This window comes from Lytechinus variegatus, chromosome 3, assembly GCF_018143015.1.
Source record: "Lytechinus variegatus isolate NC3 chromosome 3, Lvar_3.0, whole genome shotgun sequence".
Classification (NCBI taxonomy): domain Eukaryota; kingdom Metazoa; phylum Echinodermata; class Echinoidea; order Temnopleuroida; family Toxopneustidae; genus Lytechinus; species Lytechinus variegatus.
Window position 1 is genome coordinate 50,673,787 of NC_054742.1, and position 22,960 is coordinate 50,696,746.

At 37.0% G+C, this 22,960-nt stretch overlaps 1 protein-coding gene across 1 annotated transcript; it reads left to right on the forward strand.

Annotated features, from left to right (window-relative positions):
• The first annotated feature begins 1,434 nt into the window (after positions 1-1,434).
• On the forward strand, positions 1,435-21,830 carry LOC121411279 (adenomatous polyposis coli protein-like). Its single transcript, XM_041603906.1, has 8 exons — positions 1,435-1,543; positions 4,105-4,374; positions 4,818-5,456; positions 6,067-6,184; positions 6,726-6,956; positions 7,721-7,828; positions 8,876-10,146; positions 10,702-21,830. Exons 2-8 carry the CDS (start codon positions 4,123-4,125, stop codon positions 17,725-17,727), a joined length of 9,645 nt encoding a protein of 3,214 aa, XP_041459840.1. The 5' UTR covers positions 1,435-1,543; positions 4,105-4,122; the 3' UTR covers positions 17,728-21,830.
• The last annotated feature ends 1,130 nt before the right edge of the window (positions 21,831-22,960 follow it).

Consider the following 22,960-nt stretch of genomic DNA (forward strand, 5'->3'; position numbering starts at 1 on the left):
GCTCAAGCTAGCCATGTTGTTTCTCCTGGTAAACAAATATTCAGACAGCTCAAATGTCACAAGTCTGGCTAGAATGCATGAATGTCCGTATGTAATATAAACATGTAGGCACCATCAGTACTCACCTTGGGGTAATGTGCTCTCTTTCTCATTAGACAATGTCCTTGCCAGGTCCTGAAACTTGGATTGATTTCTAACTGACAGATTGAACCTTTGGGCTTCTTTTTGTAGACTTTTATATCTTTCCCTTTTTTAAAATGAACTTGCTTTTTATGTGAAAACATTTTATTAAGAAAATAATAAAGCATATACAAAATATTTATTTTATCAAATAAAGAAAGAAACTTTCTTTATGATCCTTATAGTATTCCATGATATCAGCAGTCTTGTACTGCTAGTGAAGAGAGGAGATTGAGCATACATGTCAATACAGATCAAAACATTGATCTATTGTCTCCTATTATTCAATGGTGTAACATTGGCATCTAATAAGGGAAAGAGGTTGAATTGATAAATTTCTCATTTTTTTGCCTGTCAGATTTTTTTTAGTGAAAAAGCAGTGCTAATTACTCAGAGAAGGAGCAGCTTCATGTTTGTCTTATTGATATATACCCCACCCCCTCCCCCACCTTCTTGTTCTTGTTTGGTTTTTCTTTCTTACTTTCTTCTGCCATTTTCTTAAGGGAAGGGTGAAGATTGAAGATGGCATGAATTAAGATTTATTTCGCTCCAAGGTTGAAAACTCATCAGAATCTGAATTTTCTTGTTTCGTTCGAAGATCATAAATCATGTAGAGATCATTCTAAAGCACACTGAAGAATGAAAGCATCAGAGATGGTGCTTGAATAACCCAAGAGACAAAGCTAAATTTGCCTTTCTAATTCCCCATCTAGCTTGACCTAGTTTCATTTGATCTATGATGATTATTTTTTGTAATCAGGACAAATGTCACTTCTAGCATTCATGCTTTTCAGCATTGGATCATTAGTCCATAGTAGGGGCTGTTTCTAATTATGCTTTCATTGTCAATGAATCTGAGATTGACAGCTTTCAATGGTCATTCTTTCCATTGATTTAGATATCTCTTCTTTTTCTATTTTATTCTCTAACTAGCCAACAAAATCAAGAATCTCCCTTTTTTTGACAATATGAGTAAAATGAGTTGTTATTGTTGTGGGGTGAATTTTCATGTATCTTTATCAATTCATGTATATTCAAGTATCTGGGAATTAATGTACATATTCTCTTTACTTCATTTACATGATGAATCATATCAATACAGTTGCTATTTCCTTTGTTAATAAAATGAAAACATGTTTTAATGCAAATTTTTATGTTGTATGTATTTTATGAATTATATACTGATATTATGTATTATCCCATTTTGCCTATCTCACTTAATTTCATTTCATTTTATATATTTTTTTTGTGTAGGTTGCTGATATTGAATGAACAAGCTAAGGAGGAGAACCTAAGAAGCCAATGTCTTGCCCAGTTACAGAGTTTGACAAGGAGGATTGAAGACTTGCCAATTACTGACAATGTAAGTTCAGTTTAATCTTACGAAACTTTAACTTATTTGTAACTTAATCTTAGTTTTACTTCATAACTTACCTTTAACTTAAAGGAATATTTTTCCCCAAGTTCTGTAAACTTTTATCTTTACAGAACCTTAACTCATTTAAAACTTAAACTTGTGTTTACCTGTACAACTTCCATCAAATTTGTCATCAAATTAATCTTTTTACATAGGTTCAACTCAATGTTCCAAATCCTAACTTATTTGTAACTTAGCATTGTATGTACTTGAATAACTTACATTGAACTTTGAATTACATAAGTTCAGCTTAATCTTAGCGATCTTTAAGTTATGTTTTATTTAACATTACATTTTACCTGCATAATTTACATTTAACTTAAAAGAATTCTAGTAACCATTACACCACTTAATCTTCACCATATTTTAAATTGATCATGAAGGGGTGAAAGGGATTATGGTAGAGTATTTGCTAATGTAAAAATTGTATTTGTAATTGTGCTTCTTAGTACATATTCTATTTGAAGGTCAAGTCCACCTCAGAAAAGTGTTGATTTGAATCAATAGAGAAAAATCAGACAATCACAATGCTGAAAATTTCATCAAAATTGGATGTAAAATAAGAAAGCTATGACATTTCAAAGTTTTGCTTATTTTTCAACAAAATAGTTATATGAACGAGCCAGTTACATCCAAATGAGAGAATCGATGACGTCACTCACTATTTCTTTTGTTTTTTTATTGTTTGAATTATACAATATTTCAATTTTTACGAATTTGATGATTAGGACCTCCTTGCCTGAAGCACAAAATGTTAAAATAATGGAATTCCACGTGTTCAGGGAGGAATGAAACTTCATTTCACATGACAATGACGAGAAAATAAAAATATTTCATATAATAAAATGCATAAGAAATCGTGAGTGATGTCATCAACTCTCTCATTTGGATGTAACTGGCATGTTCATGTAACTATTTTGTTGAAAATAAGCAAAACTTTAAAATGCCATAACTTTCTTATTTTACATCCAATTTTGATGAAATTTTCAGTGTTATGCTTGTTGAATTTTCTCTTTTATTGAAATCAAGTTTTTGTTAGGGTGGACTTGTCCTTTAAGGCTTCGGTGAATCATGAATATAAAACATCAACTGTCCACACTGCAAACTTGTATCTCATTTTAGTATATTGATGATGTATTAAACTTTGGATACAAAAATTTAAATAAGCAATATGAACTTAAAACTCATATCTGTTTTTGTGTTTAAATATTAAATAATTATCCCAGATTATATTTCAAAGTTTTGCAAAATTCTACCTCATGCCAAGGTAACAAAGGAAAAATTATTTCTCTCATTGTTTACGTGGTATGAGGATGGTTATGGAATCCTAGTATGGTATGAATAAGTCCACTACATATCAACGTCATGTTTGGTATTTCAACGGATGTAATCCATCAGAGGGGGTTTCAGGAATTGACGCAAGTTGGTGATATCATCTGTGAAGTGCCAGAAGGAGGCTAATGAAGACGTTGAAGAAAACTTTAGTTTTGCCAAAGGAAATTGAAAATTCCTCCATATTTAGAATCTTCCACAATAAGCAATAATCAATTAAGTTTTTTGGTCATTCTATAAAGTATCTTTATGTTTTCCCCTCTCGCTGTTTTTTTTTTCCTTTTAAGTGTTTGTAAATTTCAGCTGATTTCTTGTCATTTGGATGATAATTAGACCGTGGGGGGAAGGGGATAATAATATTTTTAAAAATGTATGCTTAATATATAATTGATTTTAATTTTTTTGACACATTTATCATAGACTTACAGATATGCTTGAATAAAAATAAAAAAATAAAATTGTATCCCAAATTTCCACACTGCATTTGCCACAACACAAATTACATTTAGAATAAATATAATATATTGGTAAATGTCCTTATGACTCTAAATGGCTGCCATGATACAGGTTAGCATCTGAATGCATGTCTCCGTCTGAGAGGTATGTAGAGTGTCTGAAGAGTCTTCAGTGAGGCATCTACAATGAGGGAAGGAGATAAGACAGACGCCATTCTAGATAATGTGTAGTGCCATATCAAGCTACACATTACTTGTCCAGAGTTTCTTGTTCATCAGTGCAATATATAGATCTGGAATTCTGCTTGATGCGCTGTTTGTAGTCAGCTTGAGAAATCTGATGCTCTTCTACTAAGAATTTGAGGGGTACTTGGAGTATTGCTTAATTTAGAGAATGGAATTTAATGACATTACCTCTTGAATCTAATGCAAAAGGTTCCAAATATAAAAAAAAAATCATATCCATTTGAATTTTTCCTAACAAGCAGATAAGCTTTCTCCTATAGTTGACTTTACTAGTTACAAGAAAAATATTAAGATATATAGAAGAGGTAATATTAAAGAAGATTTTAGATGTTATATTTTGTATTGAGCCATTTTTTTTACATGCCATAGAGTTTGCTTAATGAAGTAACAACATTCACCTTTGTTGTTCATTTGTACATATTTAAACTTGCTACAATAAAGACACTTTCCTTTCTTTTCTTGACCAATCTTTAGTACTCCCTTCAAACTGACATGTCACGGCGCCAGCTGGAGTACGAAGCACGCCAGCTTAGAGAGTTGATGCAAGAGAGACTGGGATCTATGGAGGACATCGCAGCAAGGCATCGGATGCGCATGCAGAGGCTAAGTGCAATCGAATATGAGCTCAGGCAAGTTCAAGAACAACAGCAGCATCAACAACAGCAGCAACAACATCAACAGCAGCAGCAACAGCAACTACAACAACAGCAACTTTTAGCCCAAGTATGGGAGCAGGGTGCACAGGTATGAAGCCTTTCGTCTATCTTATCTGTTCCCAGATGAAATCAAATTGCTTTAAAATTTTCTTTGGATTGGTTTGAACCTGTATCCCTTTTGATTTTTCTAAATTATGAATATATTAGGAGATTTCAAAGTCCTTAGCAATTTTTCAGAAAAAAAAGCTTTTTGAAAGAACTTCTGATAGTACAGCATTTGTTCTTATGTGTACATGTATGGAGGTGCATTCACAAATTACTTGTGATAATATTAAATGTCTAAAGGGTAGAGTCCAAAGATGATGTATTATCAGTGAGATATCAATGTCAAAAAATATAAAAGCATTGTTGGTGCATGACTAATGTTTTTATTTATTACATTTATCATTGTCTGACTTATCTTGGTGACTCTAGAATAAGACATACAAATGCATTGAGATGTTTGTTTGGTATTTTTTTTTTGTCATTTAGGCTTCCCTCTCTGATGATGCTCTGAGGTTAGTGTACAGTCAGAGCCTGAATGCAGCCGGTGGAGGTACAAACAGCAAGCGATCATCGGCAAGTTCACACGATTCAAACTCCCATGGTAGCCCTGCATCACATCGAAGAGCAGCTAGTCTGGTCATCGATGCCAAATCAGACTTTGGTCTCAGTGGGTCCCCACCTAATGGTCTAAGACCAAATCCTACCTCTTCCACACAAACTGCTACAGACAGCCCCTATATACACCTGTCAAACGATGGATCGGTGCAAGCAGGTGGCATGCAACAGCCACCACAGCAGCAGAAACATCCGCTACCACCGCAGCAAACAGGAACAGGTATTGCTCCGCCGTGTCCACCAACCTTCTTCCATGGAGCATGGCCCTTTCTCAATAACCTGCATGCAGGTGCTAATCTGAATGGGGAAACGATGGAACAGGTCTTGGGAAAGATTCCTTTTGGTGTTGCTGGAGGTGGCAGTGGTGGTGGTGGTGGGAGTGGTCCAGGGAGTGGTAATGGTGAGCAGGAAACATCTAGTGTCATGAGTTTTGGATCATCATCTTGCTCCGGTACAGGTCCAAGGAAGAGTTCTACTGCTGGTGCTAACAACCAACAGCTTGGTGTCAAGGTAAAAGCTTTGAAGCATGTTCACTCAGGATATTTTGATCATGATTATTGTACTTTGCAGTATTGCTAATTTCTTTGAAGTTTCATGATTTTTTTCAATGAAATTCATGATTTTCCTTCCATTTTAAGTTTGAAAATCTAGAAATATTATCTGCATATAGGTTTGTTAGAAGGTACGTTTACATTGTATATGTTTATATGTAATTTAGTTTCTTTTAATGGTATATGCTGTGAAATTTACAATGAAAAAACTAGAATTGGTTGTTTTTCACTTTTATGTAATCAAAACCTCTCAGTACTTATTATGTACATAAAAACATTCAAATATAAACAGATGATTCTCAGTTGTAATGTCCTATTATTTCTTTTCTCATTGGTAAACTCTGTTCTGTAATATTTTTGTGTTAATGGGGGTTGTACTTGATAAATATATTTTTATTTTTGACAACTTGTACATTTGTAGTAGATCGTTATGTTCCCAATTTTATATCATTTTTTTTCTCAATGTGCTTTATAATATTAAATCTTTTTAATATGTGCTACTTTTGTAGAAAATAATGAATTGAATTTAAATTTAATTGAATATTTTTATTTTCCATTTCTTCCTTTAGGTTGGGTTTGTGTACTCCCTACTCTCCATGTTAGGTTCACATGACAGGGATGACATGGCAAGCACGCTACTCATGATGTCCAGGTCTGCCGATAGTTGTCTAGCTATGAGGCAGTCTGGTAAGGAATTCAAAACATTTCAAGTTATATCTGTATTCTGTAAGCTTGATGCATGGGTGTTGATCAAGGGTAAAATGGTGTCAGCAAGACAGGAGTTTCAATGGGGCACACATATAACCTTGCTGAACTGAAGATCAGAAAATTGTGAATTTGGCATTGGTCTACATTTCAACTCTTATTTTTTTAAGATGATAAGCAAATGAGATTGATTGTATATTTCATGAATTAACACTTAGAAGTGGTGGCAACTTTGTTTGTTTGGTATTTTCCTAGGTTCAAGATCTTGATAATATTACCGGAATAATAACCAGTTTATGGCACTTCAAAATTGTTGTTTTCATATGCTCAGTGATTAATCTGTATCTTCCACAAAAATTGAATGTTATGACATTAATGACCATTTTTTATTTCTGAATATACATATTTCTTAGTGAGCTTAATATATTATGAGGTACATATTTATCATTTTGTTAAAGGAAATATCCTTATCATTTATGAGGAAGTTTCCTTTGCTTAATAATTTTCCTTGATTCCTCACCAGGTTGTATACCCCTCTTGATCCATATCCTGCATGGAACGGACCAGGAGTCTGTGCTGGGAAACTTCAGGGGGAGTCAGAAGGCAAGGGATTGTGCCAGCACAGCCCTTCATAACATTGTACATCTCAACCCTGATGAGAAGCGACGTAAACAGGAGGGGCGTGTCCTTCGTCTCCTTGAACAAATCAGGTCCTACTGTGACACCTTGGTAGAGGCCGAGAACAAGGAGAGTGGTGAGTCGGGTAGTTTTCACATTTTATGTTCTAGAAGAGTTCAAATCTAAATTAGAAAGGTTTGGGGAAAACATAACAAATGTATTTAACTAATTCCAAAAACATCAGTCTTACGGTCTGACATCGTCTTAACGATGTCACTGTGATTGTTTACCAGTGGCTTGTTTACTGTTACATTGAACTAGAATTAACTAATGTGGACTAAGTAGCTGTTCAGGAAAGTTGCAACTATGTGCTAAATAAGGCTTGATAATTATTTCTTAACCATTAAAAATAGAAACGTGCTCACCTACAAATGTTTTACAGAAATCCTTTATGTAAAAAAGTGTAACTTTTGCATGTTTATTCTTAAATATATTGCAATTATTTGTGTTTGGTTTTTTATACATGACGACTTTTCATTTTTATTTGCATTTCTTATCCATGTCTTATCAAATTTTATATAAAGAAATTCAGTACTAATGCTCTTAGTTGTGTTTTCCGAAAGAAACATGGAAACTGATTTTATGTATGGGATCATTTCAATAGCCCTCACATGCTTTATGGGGCCAGCCAGCATAATCAGCCTATTGCAGAAACAGTGGCTCTTTACACAACTTGAGAGAAATGAAGCACTAGTCCCTCATATGTATGTTTCATTGGTTGAAAATCAATTTACGTTTGATTTTTTAGTTACGATTAATTACAACTCTTTATACAACGAGCCCCTGTACCCAAGTATCACGTCTAATATGTATAATGTTGTATGTGTTTTTATATGGCAGCATCAAGTCAGAGTGCTCTACCAATGGATCACAATCCTGGTCCTGCTATGGCTGCTCTCATGAAGCTCTCATTTGATGAGGAGCATCGCAGTGCAATATGCCACCTAGGTAAGGGTCTCATCCAGAACACAACTCTATCTAGAAGTTTATCTCTAGCTGCAACACGTGTACTTACTGTCTCATGCTACTGTCACACCGGCGAAACGGACTCCGGGGAAGCATTTCATGGAAGGACTTGTGGGATGTCCTATTCAATCTGGCAGTTACCATAGTAACAGCGCTTATCAGCCAATCAAACAAGGAAAGATGTCAGATCTGACAACTTGTTGGACAAAAATGTTGATGAAATGCTCCCCTGATCAACAAATGCTATGACATTATTACCAATGACAACCCATTGGTTGGTCTTTAATCATTGAAATCAGTGTGACTAGCATTCAAAATATGGAAGTGGAATATAGGGTGTAAAGTTGCTCAAAATCACATTAGAGGAGATGCAGATTACTGACGTATATAGATATCAACTCAGACATTGTTTATATGAGATATAAATGAAACATCATCTATCATGAACAATCAGTTGTTCATATAAATTGTAACTATATTTGGTAAATAAGTGATGGCTGTAGTCAATATAAAATTGGAATTTAAATGGAAAATATCAGATGGCTGTATTTGTCTTGAGTGATACCATTGTATTGTGTGGCGTTAATTTCATTCCTTGGTTTTTCTATAAATTTTGAAAAAGTCATATGTCATATTTCATTTGTGCACTTATTATACAAATGCCCATAGTTAGGTAGCTGGGATTAGAATATTTCTGGCTTCATGTGAATATATGGGACCCACGCTACTCGTGTGCCTTTGCATTGTGACATAGCTGTATCACCATACAGGTAGATCCTATGTCAATGTTGATCAAGTCAATATTGATTTTATGAATGATGAAATGTCAAAGGTCTGTCTGCTGTGACGTAAGCACTTTTTCAGAGTTTTATGAATGGTTTGTGCGATATTTTTGAAAACAATAGATTCATGCAGCTGTTTATTACTATTTCTATCAATATCTGACTACTAGCTGCATGATTTCTGTAAAACCTTTTACTCCAAATGGAAAATTGAAAGTAGATCTATTGTATGGTCTCTTATTTACAGGTGGCCTTCATGCAATAGCTGAACTCTTGCAAGTAGATTATGAGGTTCACGGAAGCAGCAACGACCAGTACACAGTCACTCTGAGACGGTATGCGGGGATGGCCCTTACTAACCTGACCTTTGGGGATGTCACCAACAAAGCCCTTCTCTGCTCTATGAAAGGATGTATGAAAGCCCTGGTGGCCCTCCTTAGTGCAGAGAGTGAGGACCTAAGACAAGTAGCAGCTAGTGTTTTGAGGAATCTCTCCTGGAGGGCTGATATGGCAAGCAAGAAGGCTCTTAGGGAAGCTGGAGCAGTTGTTGCATTAATGACTTGTTCTCTGGAAGTAAAAAAGGAATCAACACTGAAGAGCGTTTTAAGTGCATTATGGAACCTTTCAGCTCACTGTACTGAGAACAAGGCGGACATTTGTGCCGTCAATGGTGCTCTTGAGTTTCTGGTGGGCTCTTTAACTTATAGAAGTCCAACACGGAACTCAGCTGTTGTTGAAAATGGTGGTGGTATTCTGAGGAATGTTTCTAGCCACATCGCAACAAGTGAAAAGTACAGGCAGCTTTTAAGAAAGCATAACTGTCTTCAAATATTACTTCATCACCTGAAGTCTTCAAGCCTTACCATTGTCAGCAATGCATGTGGGACATTGTGGAACCTGTCTGCCAGGAACAAGGCTGATCAGGATCTCTTATGGGAATTAGGTGCAGTCAGTATGCTCAAGAATCTTATCAACTCCAAGCATAAAATGATTGCAATGGGAAGTTCTGCTGCACTCAGGAATCTGATGGCATCACGACCTGATGTCTTGACCACAGCGGATGGCCAGAAGGAAGGCACTCCAGGACTCCATGTCAGGAAACAACGAGCGCTCCAAGCAGAGATTGATAAGAATCTGAAGGACACATATGCTGAGATGGAAGGTAGAACTGATCAACATGGCCTACTTCAAAGCCAACAACGTGCCTCTCTCAGGAATCGAGGCCATAGATCTCGGCAGCAGCATGGTCCCGACTATTCACCAGTTCCACAGCGAATCCCCATCTGGAATCCTAATGCCACCCCTTTACCAGATTCTCTCATGAATAGCCAGCAGAGAGCGCCTTCACCAAGCAATAGACTTCATGGAAATGTTGTGAATTCTCCTGAAACTCGTAGTGATGATCACTCCTTCCAAGAAGGGAAGACAAAAGAAAGTGAAGGTCAAATCACCACAAGTCAGCCTGGATCTGTCGAGAATAGTCCTGGGAAACCACATGGAGGAAGCAGGATAGCACAGGTAATGAAACTTCCTTCGACATATCAGCAAAAGTTCAACCATTCCTTATTGAATATCTGAATCCATACAAAACAGCATCGTTAGAAAAAACTCCACAAGCTCCTTAATATCTACAGTCAGTGTACAGAGCTTATGCAAATTACAGAATTGATATTGAATTAATTCCTGGAATGCACCAAGTGCTGGAAGCAGCAGCGCAAGCTGTAGCTAGGGGTAATAGTTATAGTGCTTCTCTGAATAGATGTAAATAGATGGTGCTACAAAAATGGAAAAAAGAACCCTCTACTACCTCTCATTGAAAGATGAGAGTAAGAAGCACCATGACCATGACATCCTCATGATGTGACATTATTAGATTCTGTGATTAAATTTGATTCTTTTTTTTTCGTTGATGATTATTTCAGAAGGCAAGAATGCATCTATTTTTTATTTTCTTTTGTATAATAATACTGCTATTAAATATGTGAACATAAAGTCAGTGTAATAGTAAATTGAAGTAACTTTGATATGAATATTTATTTTTCCTTTTAAATATTTGTTTCATCTTGAATACAGATCATGCAAGAAGTAGCTCAAGCTGGTCTTCCAAATGACGCAAGCCAGGGCGGTGAGAGTCCACGTAGAGAGTCACTTGAAAGCAGGCTCCAGTCTAGAAATGGCCACCAACAAAAACCAACATGTCCTCGCTCAAGCTCTTTCACCCATATGCCACCAGAGGGTTCCAATCTTTCAAGTCGTTCCAACTCCTACTCCTTTGGCTTTGACGGAGGGCAGGGCCTTGTCGCTAGGAGATCATCTACAGAAAGCATAAACAGTATTTCTAGTGATATTTTCCCAGCTGGTATCCATGAACGATTGGCACAAAATCGATCTCAGATGGATCACTCTCAATCAGCAGACAGCTCTCTCAACATGCATGGGACTGGAAGGAACCTTCAGAACAATGCATTGGTGCACTCTGCAGATGAGGCTTTTGGTACAAACATGGACTCTACAACAAACTATAGTTTAAAGTATTCTGAGGAAGATCTTCCACCAGGGATACATAGCCCAAAGAGAACACCTCCCGAAGAGCATGGATGTAAAGAGGAAAACTCACAGCAAAGCAGCGGTGATGGAGAGCAGAATGAAGAGAGTTCATCCCAGCCATGTCAAAAGTGCAATTCACCACATAGACCTCGCGAAGGATTGGCCACAGGTAACTCTTACATGTCCAGTCAACACCAGGGAATATTTCCACAACAGTATTCAGACCAGTCAGTATCTTCTCATCACAATGTCCTAGATACAATCCAAGGATCAAGTATGTACTCGAACAGTGAACCTTTCACACAAGATGATGAGAGGCCAACTGATTTTTCTCAAAGATATGCAAATGATATGTCACATGGAGAGGATGCAGAAAGTTTCGGGTTTGTCCAGACAACTTTAGAGACCAACACAGGTGGGACTGTTTATATGAGTAGCGAGGAGCCAGAGGTGCGTGATAGTAGCTACAATGTTTCATCAAATCAAGAGATTCCATCAAGTTTGGTGTCTCAATTTGGATCAGAGCATGGAGGATCACGACATTCGGTTGCATCAAGCCATCATGAGGAAGAAGAGTCACAACCATGCAGTCATGATGACAATACAAAGACATACTGTGTAGAAGGTACCCCCGGTCCAATTTCCAGATGTTCCTCACTCAGTTCACTGGATTTAAATGAGGAGCTGAACGAGGATGAGAAAAGTAAAGACGACAGTGCTCATTCACCTGGTGATGACCTACAAACCACTACACCTCCAAATGAGCCAACTCCTGTAAAAATGACTAATAAGCAAGTTTTGCTGCAGCTCCCATCGGACGTTCACCACCATGATGAAGTCCAAGAAACTCCTCTGGTCTTTAGCCGGTGCAGTTCAGTGTGTTCACTCAGTAGTGATGATGTGCCAGATATATGCGATGATGTAAGCTCAATTTATACCAACAGTCGTGCAGCTAGTGGTTTTGTGAGTCCGAGTGAATTACCAGATAGCCCCAGTGATACAATGCCACCCAGTCCTAGAAGAACATCGCAGGGTAATGTCAAGGAAGATATTCAAAATGCTCCTAAGCTTCCTGACATGGAAGAAAAGCCCACAATGTATGCAACTGAAGGAACACCCATTGACAATTCCTGTGCTACGAGCCTGAGTGCTTTGACAATTGACGGCGATGTCAAAGCTACAGTTGCAAAACGTCTCTTACCACCTGAAGGGAATGAGGGAAGTGAAGATGCTGGCAGTAAAGACAAAGAGAACGCAGATGGAAAGAACATTGAACCAAGTGGTAATGACTTTTCAGAACAAGAGCAGAGTCTTTTAGATGAATGTATTAATGCAGCATTGCCAGTGAGAAGAAAGGGAATACCAAAGCCATCAAAATCTAAAAGCAAGAGAGATGTTACCAGCAAGAAGATACCTGTGAGTCAAAAGCCATCAACCAGTAAGCATGTCAGTTTTGAGAAGTCAAATTCTGCTCAATCAACTGCCCTGCAGGATGTATCAAAGCCATTTTGCACAGAGGACACTCCAGTGAACTTTTCTGCTGCTACTTCACTCAGTGATCTAAGTATAGAAGACATTGAGATCGAGAGTTCATCAGATGGGAAACTTATGATTACAAATCCAGACAGAAGTGCCATGGAGAAACCTAGTGGTATTGAATCAGATAATCAAGTACAAACCTCAGGGGATCTTCTACATTACATGGATGATGCCAGGTCTGAAACTAACTCTGTCACAAAGGAGGCAGAGGATTCCATGTTACAGGAGTGTATTAACTCTGCCATCCCAAGATCCAAATCTAGCAAGCCTCGTACATCACTACTTGCTAAACACAGATCACCCCGACACATTGGAAAGTTTAGATCACCGAAGGGAGTTGCACCTCGAAAGAGATTGCCAAGTACAGATGTGCGTCACAAGAGCCCATCTCCCATCCCTGAGATGAGCTCAGATACGAGATCTACTTCAAGCCAAGAACGAGGGCAAGACTGGGTCAACAATCCGTCACCTCCTCCTGATAGTGTTACAACCTACTGCATGGAAGGAACACCAGGAATATCCAATGCTACATCCTTAAGTGACCTTACTTCTCCCATTGATTCTGAAGATGTCAATGGAAACATCACTTCTCAAAATTTACCTCAGAACAGAAGTACCTTAGGTGTTGGAGTCAGCATGGGGAGTACTCCATCTGATACACCCCGTGTTTTTGCAGTAGAAGGCACACCTATCAATTTTTCATGTAATGGTTCGCTAAGCTCATTAAGCTGTGATGAGGATGCCGACCTTGCTGAAGCTAAAGCTCAAATGAAAGAAGTTAGTAAAAGGAAACAAGCAGATGGAGGTTCAAGTAGACAGCAGACAATGATTCCCAAGCAGAGAACATCCTTCTCAAATCCCATTGAACAAGTTCATAGTCCTGAAAACAAGTATTACAGCATGAATGATTATCATAATGCAGATGCTGCTAAGAGTGCAATGTCTCCTCTGGACTCTCCAAGAGTGTTTGCTGTGGAAGGTACCCCTGGAGTTATATCCAGGGCAGATTCACTCAGTTCTCTCAGTTGTGATGAAGAGGATGCATCACCACAACAAGCAGATGAACGTGGAACGTTAGAAAAAAGTGCAAAAGAGAGACTCGCTGAAAAGACACGGACGTCCAGGATAAGTGGTAACAGAATGAATCATCTTGGTGAAAGTTCTATGGCTATGAGGAGACTGAGCTCTGAGGAAGCACCTCTAAGCTACGCCGTTGAAGACACACCAACTTGCTTTTCCCACAATTCAAGTTTGAGTGCATTGAGTGACAATGATGAAGAAGAGCGACCAGATCTCACTGAACAGTGGCAGGATGAAGAAAGTCAACAACAAAGGTCAACTGAGAGTGCCAATGGAATCAACAAGGATTCCAGGAGAGTGTTTGCAACAGAGGACACCCCTGTTTGTTTTTCAAGAAACAGTTCTCTTAGTTCTTTGGATGCAGAATCTGATGGAGATGCTGCTAGTGAGCAGGCTTTGCTGGATGAGTGCATCATATCTGGCATGCCGCAATCAAAAGGCAAGAAACCTGTCAAGAAGATAAATGGCAAGGTAATTTCAGGTGGTCCATCTATGGAAGATGATGAAAGTTCTGCTACCATCCAGGAAAATGAATCAAAACCTGTTAGAAGGGGACCAAGAATCAGCAAACCATCAGATAGTGTGGAGGAGAAATCTGTTACTGAGGAAGAGGATGGCCCCAAAGGAATTAAAGGTGGGAAAAAGGTGTACCGAAGTCCCATTACTGGCAAAATACGATCTATCACACCACCAAAGAGTGTTATGGCCCCAAAAAGTCCTGCAGCAACTAGAGGTGGCCTTGCTAAAGGGAGTCCCACTACATCAAGAGGAAGGGGTGCTATTCGAGGTGCCAGAGGTGGCCTTACTCGCAGTGCTTCTACAACTCCACCAAGGAGTACAACCCCAACTGGTAGAGGAACCCCTCCTAGGACTACCACACCTCCTCGTACAACATCACCTATGACAGCAGGGAGGACCACTACGCCTCCAAGAACCACTTCACCAAGATCTGGAACTCCACCGAAGCTCACACCTTCACCAAAAGGACCTAATGGAAATAAGAATATTACCCCTGTAAGAAACACTACAAATTCAGCCCGTAGCATCACACCACCAAGGCCGGTAAGGAAATCCTCCCTTGATTCTCAAAAAGATGGAGATGCAAAGAGTGAAACTTCTTCACGTAGGTCATCAAGAGAAAGCATCAGTAATATCCCCAAACCAAGACAGATAAAAACCCCTAGCAAAACCTCTCCTAGTAGTTCAACCTCACCAAAACCACCAACTGGTCGTGGCTCTCCTGCTGGAAAACCTCCACTCAGCACAAGTAGATCAGCAAGTCCAAAATCAAAGATGCCAGTGCCTACAAGATCAAACAGCCCTTCTACAAAGACAACTGGTTCTGTAGGCACTCCAAGAAAACCTGTGAACAAAAGCCCATCTACCAACAAACCTGTCGATGACTCTACATTGGATGATGAAGAATTGACATCACAAATGAAAAGCATTAGCTTAGAAAGTAATGGAGGTTCACCTGAGTTAGACGATGGTGATCGACCAGTGCTGCTCAAACAATCAACATTTACAAAAGATAGTGCATCACTCCCTGAACAAACTCCTGAAATGAATCCATTGAGTGGAGACGAGAAGGTTCTGTCTCCAGTGCAATCAGAAGAGGCTCCATCAGTGACTGAAAGTGAATCCAATTTATCTGTGTCTAAAAGTGGATGGAGAAAGACAAGCAGTGGTATCCAGGGGTCGCAGGAGGGTCAAAAGTCTTCCACTGGAAACAAAGCAGTCAGTAAACCCACTGGTGTCTCAAAAATCACTCCAAAGAGGACTAATTCCCCAGGTCTTAGGTCACCTGCTACTAGATCTTCTTCCCCAGGTCAAAGGACAAACGCACCTGCAAAAAGGTCAGAGTCACCATCTAGAATGTCTACTACATCTCAGAGATCAGAATCTCCTTCCAGAGCATCAACAACCTCACAAAGCTCAGTGTCTAAGCAGAGGACTATCCCACAAACAAAGGGACCAGGGTCTACACAAAGGAATAACTCTGCAACTTCCAAGATCAACTCAGGCCTTCAGAAATCTGGTGGTCTGACCAAAAGATCATCATCACCATCAGGTGTGAAAACAAATCCAAATGTTAATGGAAATCGTTCCAGTACACCGCCAAAGTCAGCTGCCAGTAGACAAAATACAAGACCAGCAAAGCCTGGGAATACTGGAGTCAGAACAGGTCCTCAAACTACTAGGGCAGCATCTGCTAGTCCTAAACCCTCAGGTTCCTCTACAAGAGCATTACACAACAAACCAGCAAGTAGGCCTTCATCAGCTGAAGGACCGAGATCACCTGCTGTAAATAAATCATCTTCTGAGGAGACCCCCTCACCACAAACGCCATCAAAATTTGGTACATTCACTAAAAAGAAGGGCCAGTCGAGTATTGAAATAAGTAACAAGAAAGAAAAGGGAGCATCTGGGATAAGTGATAATGTGACTAAAAGTGATCTTTCGTCTGATGAACAGAAAAATTCACAACTGAAAGCTAAGGATCTTTGCAAAGAACTTAACATACCTGTGAAAAACTGTGGAGGTAAAATTGTGTCTCCAACACGTGAAACTGCAGAAGGCGATGGTGTTTGGATGAAAAGGCCTGAAGATGAGGTAAAGGACTGTGCATCCATCAGTATCAACTCATCATCACGACATAGTAGCTCATACAGTTTGAGTAGTATTTCTACCAATCATCAAGTTGGTAGCCTTTCTCGACAGAAATCAGCCCAGCCTGAATTACCTAGTTCAAATAAGTCACCAGCAGTCAATGCAAAAAGAAATATTTTTCCATCACTTAATAAAAACTCGAATTCCAAATCATCTAGTAAATCTAGTTTAGACTCATCAAAAAGTGGAGGTAAATCAACACCTAAACTAACATCTAAACAGAAGCATGAATCTGAAGAAAAAACAGAAGAGAAAAAAGAGAAAAAGGCAGACAAGAAGCGATTTTCTTTTCTCAAGTTGAAGATTGGTGGAAAGAAATCGGATAGTGATAGTGAAGGAAAGGAAAAGAGCAAAGGGTTTTTCTCCAAGAAAGAAAAAAAGTCACCAAAAAACTTGAAGGTTCAGACCAAAGGCAAGACAGAATCAGAGTCGTCCGCTGAACAGGTCCTCCCCAGTCCTCCTTTGGCTGAACTAGAACCTGATCTTAACATTAGTGGGGCTGATCTAAGCTTTGACAGGCATCTGGATGAGCTAGAGGCTTGGAATAGTGACAATGATATTGACAAAGAAGTGATGCCTGATGAGTTTGTTGAATGGGATAGCGGTAGCGATATCATGAAAGAAGAGATGCCTGAGGAATTCATTGAAAGCTGTTCAGAAGTAGATACTGATCCTGCCACTCCAATGAGTCCTGGTGTTACAACTGGATCAGTAGGAGGTGATGTACAGATTGACCCAAACGGACAGCGGGGAGACTTCTCCCCACACTCTCAAACTGGTAGCCTTTCCCCAAACGGACTATCGGGGGACTGTATGTCCCCCGTAGATGAGGATGGTAATTCCATTGAAGCCGATGAGCAGTATTTTTACTCTGAAAATCGACTGAACTCATTCATTCGTCTTGACGACAATAAAAGCGAAACAAGCGACACATTTCTTGAAGGAGAGTTAAGCATGCGTCGAAATGTCCAGAACCAGCGCAGCCGTAGCTTATCAGATACTACTGTGGATCAATCACCACATCGCCCTCAGAGATTGAAGCTTCCCCAGAAACCATTCGGTATCCATCAGAATGACACCTCCCCTTCTTCCAACAATGTTGTACCTGTTTTGGTGTCGCCCTATAACTATAGCCCAAATCCAAACCGGAAAGGTGAGATAGACACCAACTGTTCCGGGATGGGGTTTCACAAAGATGACAGTAGTCGAAGTAGTTCAGAGGTGGTTAGTCCCACTGGATCTACCAGAGTAACTACTGTCTAGAACAACTTATCTTTATTCATATTTCATATTTTTGACATCCCATTTATTGTTTGATCTTTTTCAAAAAATTATTTTTCTGATATGTTGAGAGTTGATTAATGATGCAGTTTAGCAGCTGATTAGCCTGAAAATCGCTCAACTTAAATAGTAAAATGCAAGAAACTGATTATTCTATTCTGGAGTAAAATTTTAAGAAAAGAATAACAATTTGGTACGGAACATGTGGTCTGACATCTGATTCTCTTAGCGAGTATGTGTTGCTAGTTTTCATAGGGCAGTAGATTTGTATATTCTGCTTATTTTTTCCTCTCATTGTACTTGTGAAGATTCTTCTCAAATATTCACATTAGAGTAGTTCAAACTTGATATTTATTGCCAATTAAAAATGGTTAATAATTATATATTATGTGAATTAATGTATTAAAAATCATAATTATTTCTGTATTCTCACTATCAGTTGATATATTTAATGTCTCTTTAATTAATTTACGAGATATGAGAAGAGAAAATAGCCTTTCATTCATAGTCATGGCCTCTTAAAGCAAAATTTGTTCTCAAAACATTTCTGCATGTACGGTATATCTACAAATATGCAACAGGTTTTTTGTGTTATTATGTAGTATATACATTTTTTAAATAAAAATATGATAGAAATCAAAATTAAAGAAACTGCCGATGCTTTAAAGTAATTCATTACTGTATTGAATAAATTCATGACATTGAAATTGTAGATTATTTCACAGTAGTGTTCTACATTAGTTTGATAGTGTGATACAAATCTCTGGCACTCCAAGTATTATGAATATTTCAAAATATTGTTTAAAAATACACTTCATAGATTATCTCAAACTTTGCATTTCTATTTTATTATTTCAGACAATTTTTTTTTACTTGAGGTAGAAATGTTTTAAGTTTATTTTGAAAAGAATTATCATAATGAAAGACTTGCATGTTAGTTACAAACTTGCAGCTTGCATTATTTCTACCATTACATGTTATAGTGACACAGTTTATTACTTTATAAATGCAATTACAAAATTGTTTCAATAAAGGAGGAAGGAGGATGAACTGTACGCAAACATACTTGTGCAATGGAAAAATAGTGTTGATTTGCTACATTATTTTTGAAAGCATATCTCTGTACATTTTGTACCAAGTAACTTATTGTTTTTAAAGATCATGATAGTATTATATCTGTCAATTATTTGATTAGTGGATTGCTATCAGGCATGGGGATCAGGGGAAGGGGGGGGGGAATGTGCCCATCATCCTCTTCGGCCAAAGGTTAGAACCTGTTTCTACCACCATTATGCTGATAGACAACCTCTTTTTGGGTAGTGAGGTGGAAATTGTGGGGGGGTTTAACTAGTCAATATTTTGTTGTTGTTTCGCATTTCAGAAATGTCTGCAAAACAAAATTTATCAAAATTATTTGACATCCCTCCCTTTGTTATGAAATCTTGGATCCACCCATGATTGCATAGTCTATAGTCAATTGCTACTTATTTAATAGTTTATTTCTAGGTATTCAGTTTGTCGCTCGGTATTCACTTTTCTATTGTATGAATATTTTACAATATTCTTGCAAAATACTTAGTGGTATTCTGGCTTACAAACTTAGATGAAAGGCAGAGTACATAATATTATTGGATATTCATATATCTAATCTTGTTTATCATATTCAGGGGAATGTTTTAATTCTAATTGTAGTCAGGGATGTGTTAGAAAGAAAAGGAATGTACAAGCCTGCTTTAACCCTATGTGACGAGCCGACGACAAGATAATGTGTTTCAAACAGGTGTTTCGACAATGCCACTGAGGTGTTTTCAATAATAGGAATATTTTTTATTTTTGCTAGTTTCTTAGAGCAACAAAAAGATTCCAATTGGCTTCTCCATTTCTTAATGATGCATTAGTACATTTTGTGGGCATGACGGGTATCAGCGAACAGAAATAGCCATAATTCGAGTGATATTAAAAGTTAATTATCTCAGATTCATGCAAGAACAAGAATTACTATACAAAATCTATTCATAATTACTATCAAAATTTCATGAGTGAGCTCAGAAATAGCCCAAATTGTAGGAAAATGCTGAAATTAGTCAATGTTGTATGTAGTTCTAAATTGTTTGTCTTTTTCATGATTCTTTTATATTATGTTGGCATGCAAATATTACAAGGGCTTTTCTTTTTGCTGTCCATAACATAACTGAAATCTGCCAAAGAAATTGATCCAAAAAGTTGTTTCTAGAGTCATAAGTAGTAAATACTGATATTTTGTTTCTGCAGAAGCCAGTCGGCTCCAAAGGGTTAAAATCGGCACGCCACATGGGATATCAAACTCCCTTAGAATGCTTTTGTCAGTGATTAGAATGATTTTGTATTCCTATAGATTTTCAGATATATTGTGCTTTAGTTTTCTACGTTCCTAAGACACCTCTGTTGCAGTCAACACAATTATATATTTAATTGACTAAATTTTTGATAGATGACAAACTGATTGTCCCATTAAATTTGATTCAATTTAGTTTCATTGTGTTCCGTGTGACTTATGAGCTGTATTCATTATTTCATTTGTCCAAATGTTTATTTTAGAAATATCCCCACATGTTTCTTTCAGCAATACATAAATATTACATGAAAAATAAAGAAACTTTCCTTTGTTTAGATTACATTTCTCATGTTATGGGATATATTTCTGTACAGGGCACGTATGTTATCATTATTTTTTTTTAATTCATTGTTATGGTCAATATGCAATGTCAGTGTGAGTTTACCCCCAACTATTATGAACTGATTACATCACGTGCTATACAATTTCTTGCCTGATTATCATGTTTCTTACCAGTTTTGGACTTCTTGTTCAGAAGATATTTAAACTTGGCTAGTAGAGTAATAATTTCTATGTGTACGTCATAGTTGTCCATTTGCATTTTCTTATCAACTGGTATTAAGACTTTATTACTTTCTTGCAACATTTTAAGTATGTGGTAATTGACAATGGTCAGTAATAAACCTGAGTGGTTATTGTGCTTGGGACATGTTCATTGGTTATTTACATGCATGTTTATTACAATGTTTGTATTTCCCTTGGTAAACAAATTCTACTGTATTTTTTTTCTATCCTATATATATTTGTATAATATCATAACAATGAAATCATAACATAACAATGAAAATCATAACAATGAAAATCTTTGTTGAAACTCTTGTTTGCCTTTCATTATGTAAGATACTTTCTACATATCAGTGTCCTGGGCAATATTTTTGTAAGTTGTCTCCAATGACAATGCTTGCAATCACACTATTAATGAAACTGACTGATGATATTCCATTTATAAAGTAACATAATAGTTTTGATTAGTCTGGAGATCATTTCGTTGGTTTGACTGTAGCCTCAGTTTTCATTTGCCCATTAATTTTCAGCCAACCAGAGCTAAAGATTTTACAGAAATCATCAGGGCTCCGTAACACAAAGGTTGTCGTTTAATCGGTAAATGAAATGACCAATCAAGATCATCCTTGTATGCGCATTTTGCTCCGTAGACTGACTAGGAACCAATCTGAATTGTTCTTTCAAATTAACAATTAACCGATAATCTTTGTGTTATGGAGCCCAGATCTGACAACTGTCGTGAAAAAATGTCCTAAATTTGTATTCCTTTTAGTCGGCTTATTTAAATGAATTCATTTTAGAAACAACCATGAAGTGCATTTTAACGAGGCAATGTGTTCAATGCAATCCTGTGCATGTTTGGTGCTTATTATTTCATTAAGAGTGTTTGGTAATTAATGTGAAATAGATTGAGAATTGTTATCTTTGACTTGGGAAAGACTGCTGAATTCTATTAAGTTCCCACCAAAATCTGACTTGCCAGTAAATGGAGAAAGAAAAGATGAACCTTTGTATGAAGAAAGCTAGAAGGAAAACACTGTGTAGATAGATGATCATGTATTGCTGCATAATATTTTCTTCTGTGTTTGAGTGTAGAATTGTGAAGAAAGTGAATTGTAGTTTTATCAACTTTTTCACTGTATAAATGTTTGAAGAAAAATATGCGTTCAAGGTTCTATTGTGACATTTTGCTCAGGATGGCCTCAAATCCTTGTAGCAAAAATGCATAAGAAAAGTTTTATTACTTCATGGAAATAAGATTATTAAAATATCAAATGTATGAGAGTGAGATTTACCTTTGTAAATTTAGATATATTTTGTAACCAAAGACAAACAGTTCTTTAGAAATTGTAGAAAAAAAGTTAGGTTACTTTGTTAAAAAAGTAATTATTCTATTGATCATGGGAGACAAAAAAAATGTGCAAATATAATGTCTGTGTTCAAATATGTAATACATTACAAAAATAATTCATAAAGATGATTTTATATTTACAGTACTCTGTATTTAAACATGTCCATGGATGTAAAGAGAATGTTAAAATGTAAAGAAAAGGTAAACATGTTTGGCCGTTTGTTGTATAAAATGAGAGGAAAGAGAAAATAAAGATAAAGTGATTCAGATTTAAAGATCGTCTTGACTTTCTTGTGCTTAAAAAAGTCAAGCCCACCCCATAAAAAGATTGATCTGAATCAATTGAGAAAAGTCAAACTAGCATAATGCTGAAAATTTCATCAAAATCAGATGTAAGATAAGAAAGATATGACATATTAAAGTTTTGCTTGTTTCACAAAAGTTATATGCAAATGAGAGAGTCAATGATGTCCCTCACTATTTCTTATGTTTTTTGTTTTTTTAATTATACTAAATTTCAATTTTTACAGATTTGACAATACATACCAACCTGACTGAACCTCAATATGTTATTACAATGGTAATTCTACATATTCAGGGAGGAATAAAACATTTTTTTCATATAACAATGAGGAATATCAAAATATTTCAAATTTCATATAATACAAGATAAATATTGAGTGGATGATGTCATCTGTCCCCCTCATTAGCATTACGACCAGGACGTGGAGATAAGTTATATAAAATTAAGCGAAACTTTAAAATGTCATAACTTTGTTATTTTACATCCTTATTTGATGAAATATTTAGTGTTATGCATGTTGGAATTTTGTCTTTATATTCAAATCAACTTTCATTTGGAATGGACTTGTCCTTTGATTGTTGTCAGTTTTTTTAATAGATCGACCATCATCATTTCATAGATTAACAAGATTAATTAATGCATATATATATCATTATAAGCATAAGCAGTTAAGGGGGGGTTA